Source organism: Entelurus aequoreus, linkage group LG18 (assembly GCF_033978785.1).
Source record: "Entelurus aequoreus isolate RoL-2023_Sb linkage group LG18, RoL_Eaeq_v1.1, whole genome shotgun sequence".
Taxonomy (NCBI): Eukaryota; Metazoa; Chordata; class Actinopteri; order Syngnathiformes; family Syngnathidae; genus Entelurus; species Entelurus aequoreus.
In genome coordinates this window covers 18,134,107-18,153,372 of record NC_084748.1, presented here as the reverse complement: position 1 = coordinate 18,153,372, position 19,266 = coordinate 18,134,107, and the positions used below count along the sequence as shown (strand labels likewise).

Genomic DNA, 19,266 nt, shown 5'->3' with positions numbered 1-19,266 from the left:
AAATTTGAGCTTTCTCCATGCTTGCAATGGTAGCAGAGACAAAATAAAGCATGCAGACACACACACATGCGGCACGGAGCGTGAGAATAGGACGATAGTGGCGGTGGTGGTGGGGGTCATTGAGGGAGAGGATGGTGGTGGGCTCGCGTTGTCACAACCAATCTGCTCCACTTCACTGATACTAAAGAAGAGAAAGAAAAGGAGGCAGGTTGGTTGCGGTGGGGGGTGGGGGGGACGGGGGTGTGTAGGAGGAACCAACGCCACTACGCCAGCCATTTTATTCCTCAGTAGTGCTGCAACAGCCTTTGTTGCCATGACGACGCAAGCCGATGAGCTCATAGCTGTTACCTTCTAGACGCTGCCCCCACCTCCCTCCCCCTTAAAGTGACAGCTACCAAAGATAGAAGAAAAAGTGACGTGGGAATACGGCATGTCAAAAAATCCAAACTGTTTGTCGTGCAAGAATTTTCTTCTTTTTTTTACTATTTACTGTAAGTCCAAAAGTACATTCCTATATGCAACACAGTGACCCTGTGGTTAAAGGGGCCCTATAGTGCAAAACTGACTTTTCTTACCTATTGGTGCCTGCTGTTGTGTATTTGGGATCTCCATAAGTCTCGAAAATTTTAAATCAAACCATGGAGGCATGGCGGACATCCATCCATCCATTTTCTACTGCTTGTCCCGTTCGGGGTCGCGGGGGGTGCTGGAGCCTATCTCAGCTGCATTTGGGCGGAAGGCGGGGTACACCCTGGACAAGTCGCCACCACATCACAGGGCCAACACAGATAGACAGACAACATTCACACTCACATTCACACACTAGGGTCAATTTAGTGTTGCCAATCAACCTATCCCCAGGTGCATGTCTTTGGAGGTGGGAGGAAGCCGGAGTACCTGGAGGGAACCCATGCAGTCACAGGGAGAACATGCAAACTCCACACAGAAAGATCCCGAGCCCAGGATCGAACCCAGGACCTTCGTATTGTGAGGTACATGCACTAACCCCTGTACCACAGTGCATATTTATTTTTAAAGAAAATCATGCCGTCCTTCATACTTCCGCCAAACGGGCCGTTTAGAATTTGCAAAACCTGTGACGTTTTTTGCACCGGAGATGTCACCGAATTATCCATATATGGTATAAATTTACCCAAAGTGCTCTGTGCGGGTCCGCCATCGTAGTCAATAAGTTCCTTCTTTTTTGCTACCTTCTTGTTGTGGGGCAGAATGGCTCGTACATGCTCGGGTTTGACCAATTATCGGCCGGGCCGATTATCAGCATTTTGAAAAAAATGTTGTAACTACAACAAAAATACATCAGCAGATACAATATCTACACATGATACCAGTATTTAGTATTAGTTAGTAGTAATAGCCAGTGCTCCTTGCTCCTAAAAAATCCCATATTTTAACCAATTTTCAAAAGATTTCCCATATTTTGCAAACACAAATGTTGATGCTGCTCTTAGACACGCGTGATAATGGTGTTTGTGAAGTCCCCCGATGTTGTTTGGTGTTAAATTAACCACAACATTATGTCGCTACCGTTCTGACGTTTCCTAAAAAATATTGTTAAAAATTCATAATACCACCCCTTTAACACCCGCTGCGAAAAAGGTTGCGGTTTCAAATGTGTGTTGTCAATTAAAGACTGAAATATTTTGATGTTTGCAGTTAACACTTGAAGTTAACTGAAGACTTAAAATGTAATTAATGTCTAGTTTTGAAGGAAACTAAATTGTCTTTGATGTTTATTAAATGTGTTCCTTTTTTTACCCCAGAGTTAGAAAAGTTAGCATTTTTTAGAAGAGTTCCATAATTTGCGACCGTCTGTGAGGCCGTGAATGCACACAGGCTGAGTCCTGAGACACAAGGAAGACAAGTAAAAGAGACTGGAAGCCTGTGTGTCCAGTTTAGCTGCTCGAGTGTGCAACCCCTTGGGTAAGCTAACCATAAATACTTGCCAAAAAGAAAAAAAGTTGAATTTCACATGGATAGATTGCTTTTCCTGTATGTAATGAAAATAAAAAAAGGTGAAAACTTTTACAAGTCTATAAGCTGTGTTACGTTTTGCGGCTCTGTACTATTTTTCTTTAGTGAAAGAGGCGGCAAAATGTCTCTTCTGATAGTAAAGGTTGCAGACCCCTGGTTTAGGGGAAGACAAAATTATATTTAATATTTACAAAAACGTGTACAATAGGTTTCGACTTCTAGTACTGGGAAATATAGTGGCAAAATAGATCACAATTAATTTTTTTTCATATCATTAAATGTTTTATATCGTTTTTAACCTGCCAGTTTTAAAGCACCTGTACTAAAAACTAAAGAAACTAGAGATTAGTTCAAAATGTTATCACACTGAGTAAATTAAATAGGAAAAATGTATATTATGATTTATTAGATAAATGATGTTTTACAAACCATCTTCAAGCTGCTTTCTGGGCCGTCTTTTCAGGATGCGCCGTTTTGTGGGCGGTCTTATTTACGTGTCAAAATCCCCCAGCAGCCACTGGCCTACGTTGACCAAAAACTTGTGTTCAACGTTTATGAAAAAAAGTTGGATTAATTAATCTGAGTCTCTAAATCTGATGTTTACAAGGTAGATTTGTTGATGACTAAATTGTCTTCAATGTGTAGAAAAGTATGCACAATATGTTGAATCTTCTTTGCCTTTATTGTCCATGAAAAAAGTTTGGTTAATCTAAGTATTGCGTCCGACGTGGATGTCTGATTCGTTGAATAATTATCTTCAGTCTGAGAGAAACAAAGTGTTAGCTTCATCTGAGACTGAATTGTATCCGATGTTTACAAAAATGCGTACGTTAGTTTCATTGAAGACTAAATTCTATCTGATTTATATGAAAACTCATACATTAGATTCATTAAAGATGAAACAATCTTCAGTGTTAACAAAAATATTTTGCTCGGTTCATCCAAGACACTGAATTGTTTCCGATATTTACGAAAATGTGAAAGCTGGGTTCACGGAAGACGAAATTGTATTTGATGTATATGAAAACTCATACATTAGATTTGTTAAAAATGAAAAAATCTTCAGTGTTAACAAAAATATTTTGCTAGGTTCATCCAAGACTCTGCATTGTGTCCGATAGTTACAAAAGTGTGTAAGCTGGTTCGTGGAAAACTATTTTTTTTTTGATTAATCAGAAAACGCATACGTTCGATTCATTGAAGACTAAATAATATTCAGTGTAAAGATAAAACGTTTGCTGGGTTCATCCATGACTGAATTGTGTCTGATGTATACGAAAATAAGTACCGGTACGTTAGGTTCGCCGAAGACTAAATTGTATGTGATGTGTACGAAAACGCAAACCTTTGATTCATTGAAGGCTAAATAATCTTCAGTGTTAGGTTTATCCAAGACTGAATTGTGTCCAGTTTATGTACGACAACATTTTTATGGGATGTTTACGAAAACGTGAAGATCAATTAAAAACTATATAGTCATCACTGTTAACAAAAAACTGCATGTTTGATTAGTTTAAGTTGGTAAGTAAGTACTCAGTTGTAGTCGATGTTTACAAAAATGCGTACGTTTGCAGGTTTGTCGAATTAGTACCGTTCAGTCCCTTTAATGTTAACAAAAATACGTACTTAGAGAGGGACAAGCGGTAAAAAATGGATGGATGGAGTTCTAGGGAGACTCTAAAATGTCTTTAGTGTTTTTGAAAAACATCAAAGTTTGACTGTTAACTGGTAATGATGTTTAAGGAAAATGGTATCATTGGTTTCATTACAAACTAATGGACTTTATTGTTATGAAAAATTCATGTTAAACGAGAGATGGAGCATTTTATATAAATTTCTTGATAAATCGTGGGAATAATTAACAATTGGTTTATTGTTATTATTTTTTTTAGCTATACTAGCTTCTGATCACAGATTTCATTTTCAGGTTTAATAGTCAGGTATTTACATGTATAAAAAAAAACCCACCAGACTCCAACTTAGTCAACTTCTCTGCTAGCTTGATCATTTCTGCCCCCTAGTGGAACCTTCATGAAACCACATGTCTGGTAAACTTTCAAGTTTCCGCTCTTGGCAGCATTGACCAGAAAAATGACGGCCAAAACAAATGGTGACCTCTAATTAAGATCGCTGACAAGCATGCAGCTTTTCCCTTCATTCTCTACAGGGGGACGCTCCCTTTCCTTCCACCCGCTAAAACTGGGAATGCAGCTAAGTTTTTTTTTTCTGTCTGAACAAAAGGTTCCTCTTTTCCTTCCTGACGCTCCGATTGTGTATCCAACGGATACCGGGTCCCCCAGTAATGGGATTTAATGGCTGGAGCTGAAAACCCACAACTTTTAAGTCGAGGTGGGAGTGTGAATAATCGTAACAATAGTACCATTGTACGATACGGCGATTATGTGATACCACGATGAACATTTCTCTTTATTTGCTCCAAAAAGGGATAACCTGACCACAATCTTACAAAAATAATTTGTCAATATAGATAGTGACCTGTAGTTGTCTTTGTATGTTTTTAGTGCACTTTGATCTACAGTGTACCCAACTGTTGAGTATTCTACAGACTGGTGAGCTATTAGCTATAAGACAAACATTCCAGGACTTATCAGTGTTTGCTTCAGTAGTGTCGCTAAAGAAACGGCGGTCCTTTCAAGCATTCAAGCATAACGTGTCTTCATCTTTCACCTTTAGACTGAACAGACTCTGTAACACATCCACAGTATAAAGTATACAAATATGACATAGACTCAGCTGTACAAACTAGTAACTGCAGGTCCACATGTTCAGTGACAAATGTGACGTGACTTCATGGAGTCATTATGGAGCCATTAAGACAGTAGAACCATGTGATTTCTCTAGGCCAATCAGGGAAGATAAGTTAGTCAATCAATCAATCAATGTTTATTTATATAGCCCTAAATCACAAGTGTCTCAAAGGGCTGCACAAGCCACAATGACATCCTCGGTTCAGATCCCACATCAGGGCAAGGAAAAACTCAACCCAGTGGGATGACAATGAGAAACCTTGGAGAGGACTGCAAGTTAGGATAGTATTAAAAAAAAATGTACCTAGTATCAATATAGTGAAAGAAAAGTAAATTATACTGATTGATCAATATTGTCAGTAAATTCACAATTTAATTTGTATTAAGAAATAAATAACTAATATAGAAAAAAATACAATCAAAAATAAGTAAATAAAAATTTTGTTTTTTTAAAGGTGCTAAAAGTTATTTAAAAAGCTATATGACAACAAAAACAACAATACAATCTTTTTCTCGGGTTGAAAATGTGAATAACTCGGTATTTCAGTAAAAGAGTTTAATGTGGATTTGAAGCAGAAATTACAGCGTCCCCTGGAGTTCTGCCTCGCAACAAGTATAGTTTAACCTATATTGCATTTTTTTTTCATGTGTCATGTTGGCTTAAATTAATTGGTCTATTAATTTTGCATCAGAATTAACTTCTTTTTATACTTGCGCGAAAATTTATAATGGAAATAAAGAGCATTTTTACGTTTGATATGGTATGACAAACTGTGACATTAAAAAGAGCATGTACAGGTAATATAGTCAAGTAATTATATTATTATTATTATTAATTATATTAGTTATTATACATAACATAGCAGGCATGTGCAAAATTTAGAATTTCAATTTAATTAATTTGAATAATTTCAATTGAATTGTCTCCACCCCCCAGGCAGCCAGTGGTACAGGGGTTAGTGCGTCTGCCTCACAATACGAAGGTCCTGGGTTTGATCCTGCGCTCTGGATCTTTCTTTGTGGAGTTTGCATGTTCTCCCCGTGACTGCGTGGGTTCCCTCCGGGTACTACGGGTTCCTCTCACCGCCAAAGACATGCACCTGGGGATAGGTTGATTGGCAACACTAAATTGGCCCTAGTGTGTGAATGTTGTCTGTCTATCTGTGTTGGCCCTGCGATGAGGTGGCGACTTGTCCAGGGTGTACCCCGCCTTACGCTCAATTGTAGCTGAGATAGGCTCCAGCACCCCCCGCGACCCCGAAAAGGATTAGCGGTAGAAATGGATGGATGGATGTCTCCACCCCATTAAGAATTACAGGAAGTGGAATTTAATTATTTGCAATCCAGATACATTCCCAATAGCCAAGTACAGTAATCCCTCATGTATTGCTGTTGATTGGTTCTGGGCCTGAGTGTGGTAAAGTAATTTCCATGAAGTAGGAATTATTAATTATAAAATACATATTTTCCTAGCCATATACTGTTTTTAACATTATTGGAATCCGCTGAACATGAAATAACACCCACAAAGTCACCTTTACACTTGATTAATCCAAAATAGTAATACTGTCTGAGGCTGAGCCAATCAGTGGCCACGATACTGAACAGCACGCTCTGATTGGTTTGGTCTCATCCAGTGGCCAACATTACTGCAGCATTGATATTTTTAGTTCCTTTAGCGAGAAAAAGCTTAATTTAGACCAGAGGTCTAAGACACGCGGCCCCGAGACATTATTGTGCGGCCCGCACCTTAATATGAAAATGTAATGTTAGTGCGGCCCGCGAGTTTTATATGAATGGTCATACAGCGTCATACTTGCCAACCTTCCCGATTTTTCCGGGAGACTCCCGAATTTCAGGGCAACGATTCTCTCGAATGTCTGCCGCTTTTCACCCAAACAACAATATTTAGGGCGTGCCGTGATGGCACCACCTTTAGCACCCTCTACAACCTGAACAAACAGCGTGCCAGCCCAGTCACATGTTGTATTTGGCTTCTGTACACACACAAGTGACCGCAAGGCATACTTGATCAACAGCCATACAGGTCACACTGAGGGTAGCCGTATAAACGACTTTTAACACTGTTACAAATATGCGCCACACTGTGAACCCACACCAAACAAGAATGACAAACACATTTCGGGAGAACATCCGCACCGTAACACAACAGAACAAATACCCAGAATCCCATGCAGCCCTAACTCTTCCGGGCTACAATATACACCCCCCCACACATCACCCCCCCTCCGTGCGTCGGTTGAGGTGGGGGGGGGGGGGGGGGTTTGGTGGTAGCGAGGGTTTATATTGTAGCCTGGAAGAGTTAGGGCTGCAAGGTGTTCTGGGTATTTGTTCTGTTAAGTTTATGTTGTGTTACGGTGCGGATGTTCTCCGGGAGGGTTGGCAAGTATGATGCTAGGGCGGGATAGGTGAATTCATTAAAAAGTTAAGATTTTTTAAAGAAATCTTTTCTTGCGGCCCAGCCTCATCCAGTTTCTGCTTGAAAGGATTCATTCAGAGAACCGTTCTAAAGACTCCCAGCTGACTTCCTGGTGGGATTCGTGACTATTTGAAAGGATTCATTCAGAGAGCTGTTCTAAAGATTCCCGGCTGTGTTCCTGGTGGGATTCATGACTCTCTGAAAGGATTCATTCAAAGAGCCGTTCTAAAGACTCCCGACTGACTTCCTGATGGGATTCATGACTCTCTGAAAGGATTCATTCAAATAGCCGTTCTAAACACCCCCGGCTGACTTTCTGGTGGTATTCATGACTCTTTGAAAGGATTCATTCAAAGAGCCGTTCTAAAGACTCCGACTGACTTCCTGTTGGGATTCATGACTCTCTGAAAGGATTCATTCAAATAGCCGTTCTAAACACCCCCGTCTGACTTTCTGGTGGGATTCATGACTCTTTGAAAGGATTCATTCAAAGAACCGTTCTAAAGACTCCCGACTGACTTCCTGATGGGATTCATGACTCTCTGAAAGGATTCATTCAAATAGCCGTTCTAAACACCCCCGGCTGACTTTCTGGTGGGATTCATGACTCTTTGAAAGGATTCATTCAAAGAGCCGTTCTAAAGACTCCCGGCTGTCTTCCTGGTGGGATTCATGACTCTCTGAAAGGATTCATTCAAAAAGCCGTTCTAAACACCCCCGGCTGACTTTCTGGTGGGATTCATGACTCTTTGAAAGGATTACTTCAAAGAGCCGTTCTAAAGACTCCCGGCTGTCTTCCTGGTGGGATTCATGACTCTCTGAAAGGATTCATTCAAAAAGCCGTTCTAAAGACCCCCGGCTGACTTTCTCACCAGGGATTATAATTTTTTTTTGGGACTATTATATTCTCTGAGGAGAGTTTACAAAAACTAAATTCTGGACGCTGGCAAATCTCTTGATTTTGTTATTAAATTTGAAACTCATTCATCATGCTTCGAAGTTTGCCGTTTCAATCTATTGAAGATGTTTATTGTTTTTTTAGGCATATTCTTCGTAATTTTTTGGTCTAAATCAGGGGTCTCAAACTCAATTTACCTGGGGGCCACTGAATGCCAAATTTAAAATTTAATAACAAAATCAAGAGATTTGCCAGCGTCCAGAATTGAGTTTTTGTAAAATCCCCTCAGAGAATATAATAGTCTCTAAAAAAATATTATTTTTTTTCTTATTTTTCTCAAGCCGCCGCGCCTCCCCTGAACTGAACGCTCCACAACATGTGACCTTACCTATGCACCTGATGTGGAACCCGGGTGGGGGCTTCAGGGTCCGCCTGGTCCATCCGTTCCTGAGCACTTGGAGGTGAACTTCTCGGCCGTGGATGAGGAGCACGTGCTCGTCTATCCAGCCGAGGAAGAAGACCTCCGCCAGGGCTCGAGTGAGCGCCAGGTTCCAGAAATGCTGCATATTGGTGGCTTTAAAGTCCACAAACACCTGGAAGCCGGCATGCGGTGATGATAATGCCGATACAGATGGCGATAGGGGCGACGACTCCTTCCCATTTTGTCCGCTCGCCCTCGACAGCACCACGGCCAGCGAGTGTGGCGCGATAGCGAGCCCCTTTTCCTCCATTCCCGAAGTTCACATGTTTTGCTTCATTGCGCAAAAAACAACAACACTGGTTCGTGTGTCATTACAACGACATGTTTCGTTGGTAATTTAAGTTTAAAGTGGAAAAGAAACGAAAGAGCCGAACATGGCCGAGTGTTTGCGTCAAGTTGGAGCAAGTGGCAGTGGCTCGAGCGTTTTGGTGCGTTCACGAAATGCTAGGAAATTGCTAAACTCGTGTTCGGGAATGACGCCAAAGACAGCCACACAAGCGGACTCACGTATAAAGTTGAAAACATATCTGTATACATCCATTTTCCGTTATTACTTACTAATTCCAACATAGAATGCTAGTTAACATGTAAGCTGCAGTGTTCAGAAAAAATGTATTATAAAATCCGCCGTCACCCAAACATACCGTTAAATCTAATGTTTGTCACGCGCCTTATCCCAGAAGTCTTAATTTGTCAATATCTGAACGTGACCCAAATAATCTAAGTATAAAGACACACTTCAGAGAAAATAAAACAATATATATATACTGTAGATACTTGATCCATGGTAGAGCTCTTAAAACAGATTTTGTTTGTACCTAACATTCCAGCAACAATACAGCTTGAGCGCCACTTTGTGGTAATCTAAATAATTACAATAAGTACAATTATAACATTTATATTAAAGACAACACGTCCCACTTAGCACACATTTATTGTTTGAAAAAGTGCAACATCGCATAAAGATGCAAGTAAAAAAAAAATGTAAACAAATGTAAATCTAATTGTGCTTTGTGTTTAAACAAATCACAAACAGCAACCACTGAATGCCACTTCAACCCCCTTTAATTTTTTTCTGCAAATATTTTACATTTAGGAATTTTTTTTCATGCAATTGTACATGAGATTAGGCTCATATCTCCACAAAATGCAATCGGAGTGTAAAGAGACATACACGGAAAATCCCACATGTGATTGCTACTTGTTTTTTCTCTCTGAGACACGTAAAAATGCTGCGGCCAATAATGGCTTCATAACTCCCTGAAATGTGTAAACAGCAAACACTAACAAGTCTGATTGTTTATCAGCCAATTAAGTGATCTTATTTGGTTGAATGTTTAAAAAAACAGCAATGGAATTCAACAAAGAACCAAATAATATCAAATTTGGTGTCAACTTACAGGAACATGCGAGCTGAGGTACGATAAAACAAGACGTAAACTAAAAAAAACTAATCAAAAGCACTATTTAGATTTTTACCCCTCCCTCGCTGATGTGTCAAGGGCAAAAATACATCTCCTTGGTCAGCATGGACACGATGCAGGGGATCTGCTTCCTGGCGTCGAACCCTGGTGCGTTGGACACCGACTCGAACTCCACCGCCACCTTGTGGTTGACTCGGGTCATGATGTGGTGGAGCTCCAGCTCTTTGCCGTACTTGCCGATCATCTCGCACAGCGAATGGATGAACCACGAGCCTGTCATGGTGTTCCTCCAGGAGTAGTAGCCTGCGGAATGGACGCCAAAAGGTGAGCCTTTTATGTCAGAAAAAATGTGCAGAGTGTGAGTGAGTGTGTTACCTGGAGCTGTGGAGTAGGCGTACATGAAGTCGGCTTCCACAGGGATCTTAGTGGTGCCGTCGTCCATGCTGTCTGTTTCGATGCCTGCATCCAGCTCAGTGCCTCTGCACGCCTTTACAGTGTGTGTTGAAACAAAATAATCACTGTCAATTACAACTCATCCAACAGGATAAAGACTACTTGCATTTGTTTGACCAGTTACAGTACCTATTATAACTCATACCAAGAGGATAAATACTTATCTTGCATTTGATTAACCAGTTATGGTACATATCATAACTCAACAGGATGAATACTGTTCTTGTTTTTTATTTAACAAGTTATGGTACCTATTATAACTCAAACTAAGAGGATAAATACTTTACTTGCTTTTTTACCATTTTCAGTACCTATCATGACTCAACTAACAGTTGAAATACTACTTCCATTTATTAACCAGTTACGGTACCGATTATAACTCAAATTAAGAGGATAAATACTTAACTTGCATTCTTTAACCAATTTCAGTCCTTTCTCGTAACTCAACTAACAGGATAAATACTACTGGTATTTGTTTAACCAGTTTCAGTACCTATTATAACTCATACCATTAACCGTTATGGTACATATCATAACTCAACTAACAGGATAAATACTGTTCTTGTATTTGTTTAACCAGTTACATAATCTATTATAACTCAAACTATGAGGATGAATACTTTACTTGCATTTTTTTTAACCAATTTCAGTACCTATCGTGACTCAACGAACAGGATAAATACTACTTGCGTTTGTTTAACCAGTTACGGTACCGATTATAACTCAAATTAAGAGGATAAATACTTAACTTGGACAAAACGTGCAATGTGGGCGCATGTGAAAAAGTGCAATATATTTATCTGTACCGTAACCTATTTATTTATTTATATATATATTTATTTATGCACCTTATTGCTTTTTTATCCTGCACTACCCTGAGCTTATGTAACGAAATTTCGTTCTTATCTGTACTGTAAAGTTCAAATTTGAATGACAATTAAAAGGAAGTCTAAGTCTAAGTCTTAACTTGCATTTTTTAACCTATTTCAGTACTTATCTAACAGGATAAATACTACTTGTATTTGTTTACCCAGTTACAGTACCGAGTATAACTCATACTAAAAGGATAAATACTCTACTTGAATATGATTTACCAGTTATGGTACATATCATAACTCAACTAACAGGATTAATACCGTTGTTTTTTTTTTTAACAAGTTACAGAATCTATTATAACATAAAATAAGAGGATAAATACTCTAATTGCATTTGTTTAAACAGTTATGGTACCTATTATAGCTCAAACTAAGAGGATAAATACTCGCTTTTGTTTAAACAGTTATGGTACCTATTGTAACTCAAACTAAGAGGATAAATACTCTACTTGCAAATGTTTAACCAGTTACGGTACCTGATTATCGCTCAAACTAAGATGATAACTAGTTAACTTAACAGTTATGGTACCTATTATACCTCAATTAACAGGATGAATATATTGTTCTTGATTTTGTTCAACCAGTTACGGTACCTATTATAACTCAATCTAAGAGGATAAATACTTTACTTGCATTTTTTAAAACAATTTCAGTACCTATCACGATTCAACTAACAACTTGTATTTGTTTAACCAGTTACTGTACAGTTTATAACTCAAACTTAAGAGGATAAATACTTTATTTGCATTTGTTTAATCAGTTACAGGACCTTTTATAACTCAAACTAAGAGGATAAATACTTCACTTGCATTTGTTTAACAATCTTAAGTCCTTATCGTAACTGAACTAACAGGATAAACACTACTTGTATTTGTTTAACCAGTTACGATACCTATTATAACAAACTACGAGGATAAATAATCTACTTGCAATTGTTTAACCAATTATGATACATATTGTAACTCAAACTAAGAAAATGAATACTTAACTTGCATTTGTTTAACCAGTTATGGTACCTATTATACCTCAATTAACAGGATGAATATACTCTTCTTGCTTTTGTTTCACTAGTTACAGTACCTATTGTAACTCAAACTAAGAGGATAAATACTTAACTTGTATTTGTTTATCCAGTTACAGTACCCATTATAATGCAACTAAAAGGGTGATTACTTGCATATGTCTAAGCAGTTACACTACCTATGACAACTCATTCAACCGGATAAATTGCATGTGTATATCTGGTTACAGTACCTGGATGAAGAAAAGTTTGGGCTTTCCCACCAGAGATTTGCAGCGATCCCCCCTGAAAAGCGACGTGAGGCACTTGAGCTCGGTGGAGCCGTCGGTGCCGAAGAAGATACCGTCGTCTCCGTGGCTAAGTAGAACACAAACCAACGACGCAAAACTGCTGTGATCCTCCTTTGACACTAGGGGGAGAAAAACGCTGTAATTAAAGCCGGGATGTTCATTTAGATAAACAACAAATAAGGTGTGGCGTTAATCGGAGCAGGCTATAATTGGAGAGAGGCTGTTATTCGCTAAAAATCATTATGTAAATAACAAGTTGCTTTTTCAGACTCTAATGAATGTAGTGCATGAGAAAGTATTTATTGTAGAACACAGCTAAAACTCAACCAATGTTGTAATTAGAGATGTCCGATAATATCGGTAGCCCGATATTATCGGTCGATAAATGCTTTAAAATGTAATATCGGAAATTATCGGTATTGGTTTCAAAGTTATCGGTATCGGTTTCAAAAAGTAAAATGTATGACTTTTTAAAACGCCGCTGTGTACACGGACGTAGGGAGAAATACATAGCGCCATTGAACCTCAAAGGCACTGCCTTTGTGTGCCGGCCCTGTCACATAATATCTACGACTTTTCACACACACAAGCGAATGCAATGCATACTTGGTCAACAGCCATACAGGTCACACTGAGTGTGCCCGTATAAACAACTTTAGCACTGTTACAAATATGCGCCACACTGTGAACCCACACCAAACAAGAATGACAAACACATTTCGGGAGAACATCCGCACCCTAACACAACATAAACACGACAGAACAAATACCCAGAACCCCTTGCAGCACTAACTCCTCCTGGACGCTACAATATACACCCCCCGCTACCCCCTACCCCCCCGCCACCCAACTCAACCCTGCCCCCCCAACCCCGCCCACCTCAACCTCCTCATGCTCTCTCAGGGAGAGCATGTCCCAAATTCCAAGCTGCTGTTTTGAGGCAGGTTAAAAAAAATAATGCACTTTGTGACTTCAATAATAAATATGGCAGTGCCATGTTGGCATTTTTTTCCATAACATGAGTTGATTTATTTTGGAAAACCTTGTTACATTGTTTAATGCATCCAGCGGGGCATCACAACAAAATTAGGTATAATAATGTGTTAATTCCACGACTGTATAAATCGATATCGATTGATATCGGAATCTGTAATTAAGAGTTGGACAATATCGGAATATCGGCAAAAAAGCCATTATCGGACATCTCTAGTTGTAATAGCAGTAAGGAGCCAACATAGCATTATTAGCGCTTATGATTTCATTGTAAACAACAAACCACCACTCATACCGATATGGTAAAGCACATGCAGAGGTAGATAGCACTTCTCTATGCTGACCACTCATTATACTTCAAATCCTGTTGAGTTAATTTACATAAACTACATCAAGAGGTTGCCTACAGCCACAGCGGTGGACCCATAAATCTAAAGGTTGCTAGCTAGCTAAACGGGAAAAAAAATTGGGGGCGTTTTACAGAGATCAAATGTTTATTCGTCTTCATAAAATATATTTTCTCAAATAACGGAAGAACAAGAAACAAAACATTCTAATGAAAATTCTACTCACCTCCCATCAAAACTTGTTTCAACTGCGCCACCGTCTGATCGTTGTAAACTTTGACTTTATAACCCAGCTTGGCGAACACTTGCATCACGTTGGCCGCGTCCACGTCGGTGCCGTTGCGTTGATTCATGCCTGTACAAAAATGATGTGCCTGATGGGACATCTTAGATAATTGTATTGAACTGCATATTCTCTCCATGTTCCACAGTCTACAGCTGTCAAAATGACAAACACAACATTAACATACAACTTCTAACTGTCAAACGGACCTACAGTACATCATACATTGAAATGAAAGGATGCTGTGGGTCCACTTTGATACATTTTATACATTAAGGATGCTAAAACCAATCCAATGTAGGTTAATCCTGAAGGAATCAATAAAGTACTATCTATCTATCTATCTATATGCTAAGATCATCTTAGCTTTGTGTTGCAGGTGACAAAGCTGATTAGTGTAATATCTAACAATATAACTAATTTATAGGGATGTAACGGTATTGTCGATACCGCGGAATTGCGGTTTCTAAGTCTTCGCAATTGATTGAAACTTTTTTGATTTAAACTTTTATTAGTAGATTGCACAGTACAGTACATATTCCGAACAATTGACAACTAAATGGTAACACCCGAATAAGATTTTCAACTGGTTTAAATCGGGGTCCACGTTAATCAATTCATGGTAAAATGGCAATAATGCCGTTACGTGTGATGGTATCAAACGCAAACTTGGTGGGTGTAGTTCTTTTCTGGCGCTTTAGCGTTGACCGAGTCCAAACAAACTACACCTTCTAGAATCCTGTGCGCAGCGCGGTACTGGCAAGTTGGGGGAATTAAGAGGAATAATTTTTTGGGATATTTCCTGAAAAAAATCTGTCCATAACTGTTTGAGTTATGTTGCTAGGAAACACACAAACAAACCTTGGCGAAAACGTAACCTCTTTGGAGGAGGTGAGGTTGTGTGCGTTCTGCAAAGCATAGCACGCAACTTTTGTCTCAAGCGTTGCCAAGGTGACATAGCCAGCCGGTAACGGTGCAGCGCACGGAGGGAAATCACAAACAAAAACTGTACACCACGGGAAATACGAGTACCGTATAAGTCGCACCGGCCGAAAATGCATAATAAAGAAGGAAAAAAACATATATAAGTCGCACTGGAGTATAAGTCGCATTTTTGGGGGAAATGTATTTGATAAAAACCCAACACCAAGAATAGACATTTAAAGGCAATTTAAAATAAATAAAGAATAGTGAACAACAGGCTGAATAAGTGTACGTTATATAAGGCATAAATAACCAACTGAGAACGTGCCTGGTATGTTAACGTAACATATTATGGTAAGTCATTCAAATAACTATAACATATAGAACATGCTATACGTTTACCAAACAATCTGTCACTCCTAATCGCTAAATCCCATGAAATCTTATACGTCTAGTCTCTTACGTGAATGAGCTAAATAATATTATTTGATATTTTACGGTAATGTGTTAATAATTTCACACATAAGACGCTCCTGAGTACAAGTCGCTCCCCCGGCCAAACTATGAAAAAAACTGCGACTTATAGTCAGAAAAATACGGTAATCTAAAAAGCTACTTAATAAATCCTCAATCCATCCATCCAAACATTTTCTACCGCATGTCTCTCTTGATGTCTATTCAGCAGCGTACACCCTGGTTTAAGTCGCCACCACATAAACTGTCACCCAGAAAATATTTTTGAAGCAAGCACAACCAAAGATCAGTTTGTGAGGCATTTACGTGACTTAAAGTGAAATTGTTAGCTAACTTTTCTGAGAAATAGCATTTTCCAAAATTATATAAAAAATATCCACTGCGGAAAGTTGAAAGACACTGAAGTGAACATTATTGTTTTACACTTGTTACACTGGATGTTTACACTGTCAGTTTAAAGACACTCAATTTAAAAAAAAAAAAAGTAAGTGTGTTTATCCTAAACATTTCTGCCATTTTTTGGGGACATAAACCACAATAATATCTTACCGTGGCCTTAACACTGTGATAGCTTACTGTGGGATTTTGATACTGTTACAGCCCTACTAATTAATGATGATTTTTATTTTTATAATATGCCGAGGGCCAATACAAAAAATAAGCAGCTGTTCAAAAATGGTCTCCTATGCAGCTCTTTGGACACCACCGATCTGCCTGAACAAGTTTGGCTAGTAAATTGATCCAGTAGTCTGATCCGCACCCGTGAAATCTATGCTAGTAACCTAAACTAACGCCTCACAAAGAGTAGAACATATATACAGTACAGGCCAAAAGTTTGGACACACCTTCTCATTCTCGTTTTCTTTTTTTTCATGACTATTTACATTGTAGATTGTCACTGAAGGCATCAAAACTATGAATGAACACATGTGGAGTTATGTACTTAACAAAAATAAGGTGAAATAACTGAAACATGTTTTATATTCTAGTTTTTTCAAAATAGCCACCCTTTACTCTGATTACTGCTTGGCACTCCTCCTTCTGTGCCACATCAATATGGAATGCACTCCCAACAGGTGTAAAAGAAAGTGCATCTCTATCCTCCTTCAAAACCTCACTAAAAGAACACCTCCAGGCAACTACAACCCTAGACTATCCCCCTCCCCCACCACATCCCACCTCCCCGGATTGTAAATAATCAAATGTATATACTTGTTCTTATGCTTTCTGAGCTCACTATGGTCACCGCTCGCTGTACATATCCTACCAAGTGAGACCTACACTGTTACAACGTCCATTTCTCAGATGACATAATTGTTGATGACTGAAGTACGCTGATAGCAACCCAACCTAACCCCCCTCCCCCTGTCCCAACCCCCTCCACATCCCACCCCCCGGATTGTAAATAATGTAAATAATTCAATATATATGTTATATATTTGTACCATGAATTGATTAACGTGGACCCCGACTTAAACAAGTTGAAAAACTTATTCGGGTGTTACCATTTAGTGGTCATTTGTACGGAACATGTACTGGACAATCTACTAATAAAAGTTTCAATCAATCAATGGCATTCTCTCGATGAGTTTCAAGAGGTAGTCACCTGAAAGGCTTTTCACTTCAGAGGTGTCATAGTTTTGATGCCTTCAGTGACAATCTACAATGTAAATAGTCATGAAAATAAAGAAAAACGCATTGAAATGAGAAGGTGTGTCCAAACGATTGGCCTGTACTGTATGTTTAAAACCGCATACCGGTAAGCCCAAAACCCAATACTATAAAGTAATTATCAAAATATTGCTGATGATTCTACATAAATATGACATGTATTTCCACTATATCCTGAATGTTTACCCACTGTTAAACTTCTGTTGTTTACCATGTAGGTGGCGCTACACATACAAAAGGTTCTGCATCTCTGGGTGCTGTTGATCACTTGGTAAAACTGAAATAAATACCTGTTTGTCTGTCAAAGTTCTTGTTGTTGATGACGATGCACTGTCCTATGCAGGGGAACTTGAGGCTGTACCTGAAGCTGTGTGCCTGAGCCTGGGCATCAACATCCATAGAGCCGGGCGAGGACTCGTCTGGCCTAAGAGGACAGCAATGTTATCTGCTACTATAAAGGTATGGCTTCTTACACGAATAATGATTATGATTATGAATGATACATTCTAATTAACTTACGTTAGCTGTAAAATGACTAATATCCCCCACAATGCAAACAATAGGCAGTTGCTAACTAGCTACTCACTGTTCCTGTCCGTCGCCTCGCCTCGCGTCCGTGCAGTCGATTCCAGCAGCAGGCCCGTTTGCCGACATCATTTCACTTTAATTAATTACAATTAAATTTCACACAGGAATGTCCTTACACTGCGGTATCGAACCGTAGTAATTAAAAACTGGGGCGGAGGTAGCTGGCCGCAACGCCTCGCTCGTAGTAAACAAAGATAGTGACGTCACGCGAATGAGCGCTCGTTGGGACGTGCAAGCGCTCCCCGAGTGAGCGGTGACTAAATACATTGTAAAAAGTACTGAGGGTAAATTAACAATATAATAATGATTTTACTAAATACTCTGCTGATTGGATTAATTCTATTTTAGAATGTATATTCTTAAAGATAACACTTTTTCATTTATATAAAATATAGCTAGTGACGTCAGGCGAATGAGCGCTCGTTGTGAAACTCCAGCGCTCGCCGTGCGGTGACAAAATACATTGTAAAAACCGCTTTGGGGAAATTAAACAATATGATGATTTACAAAACTATACGCTGCTTATTGGATTAACTATATTTTAGAGTGTATATTCTGATAGATAACACATTTTCATTAGAAAAAGGTAATATTTATAGGCATGAGACTCAACACAATATTAAATTTCACTCTGATTCTTAGGTTAGGATTCGATTCTCAATTCAAACCGATTCTTGCGGTACAATATTTTAAAACTCCCTCTCCTGTAAAAGTGCCTCTTGGCTGATGACGTACATGTACAGCGAGTAAGAGTGGGAATGGTCAAAAACATATTTTTGAAAATCGATTTTTGAATATTTTAAAATCGATTCAGATTCATAAAAAATAAGAAGGGCGAGTCAAATGTCATTATTTTTTTCCCATCACCCCTAATTATCAATATTAAAATAATTATAATACACAACCTACAAGAAATTATTCATTGCTAATTTAAAAAGTAATGTTATTCTGTAGTGACAAATCTGAAACACTGTGGGAAAATTAATAGTTGTATAATATTAATAAATAACCCTTGGGTTACTACTACACTGTATTTAAGTGTAAATGCTGTTGGATAGTACTTTTGCAAGAACACTGTATTTTATTTTAACATATTAGTAAAACATCTAATAATAGTGGACACGCTATAAAAATGATTGAGCCAAAACAGTAGTGTTGTTTTGCATTTAAAGAAATACAAACGATGGTCATACAAATATGAATAAAAAGTAAAGGAAAAATCTAAATAAATCACTTGATTTACCAACCAAACCAACTAATAACATAACTAACTATGCTAACTAATAAAACAAAAATATTTTAAATCATTTTCCAATATATCCTTCATTTTTGTGTGTACAG

General features: G+C 38.6%; 2 protein-coding genes across 3 annotated transcripts in view; both read right to left on the bottom strand.

Moving 5' to 3' along the window:
* The window catches only part of stox2a (storkhead box 2a), a 46,513-nt gene extending 37,495 nt beyond the window's left edge, over positions 1–9,018 (bottom strand). The window contains exon 1 of one of the 2 annotated variants that reach the window (XM_062026670.1): positions 8,490–9,018. In XM_062026670.1, coding sequence (XP_061882654.1) covers positions 8,490–8,832 — 343 coding nt within the window. In that variant the 5' untranslated portion in view covers positions 8,833–9,018. Of the gene's footprint in view, positions 1–66; positions 136–8,489 lie in introns of those variants that run through there. The other variant, XM_062026672.1, reaches the window with a different exon arrangement.
* Positions 9,019–9,499: 481 nt separating this feature from the next.
* casp3a (caspase 3, apoptosis-related cysteine peptidase a) lies at positions 9,500–18,255 on the bottom strand. The gene is made up of 6 exons (XM_062026681.1): positions 17,924–18,255; positions 17,628–17,761; positions 14,212–14,340; positions 12,589–12,764; positions 10,382–10,493; positions 9,500–10,309 (listed from the first exon to the last, which is right to left on the bottom strand). The coding sequence occupies exons 1-6, from the start codon at positions 17,992–17,994 to the stop codon at positions 10,080–10,082; spliced, it is 852 nt and encodes a 283-aa protein (XP_061882665.1). The 5' UTR covers positions 17,995–18,255; the 3' UTR covers positions 9,500–10,079.
* Between the last annotated feature and the right edge of the window lie 1,011 nt (positions 18,256–19,266).

What these genes read in the sequence shown, in the direction of transcription:
- casp3a (XM_062026681.1), bottom strand. Translation starts at nt 17,994, where the DNA reads ATGATGTCGGCAAACGGGCCTGCTGCTGGAATCGACTGCACGGACGCG. An exon ending in CGAGGCGACGGACAGGAACA is followed by an intron (nt 17,762 to 17,923) that starts GTGAGTAGCTAG and finishes CTGTCCTCTTAG; the next exon opens with GCCAGACGAGTCCTCGCCCG. An exon ending in GAACTTTGACAGACAAACAG is followed by an intron (nt 14,341 to 17,627) that starts GTATTTATTTCA and finishes ATTTTTGTACAG; the next exon opens with GCATGAATCAACGCAACGGC.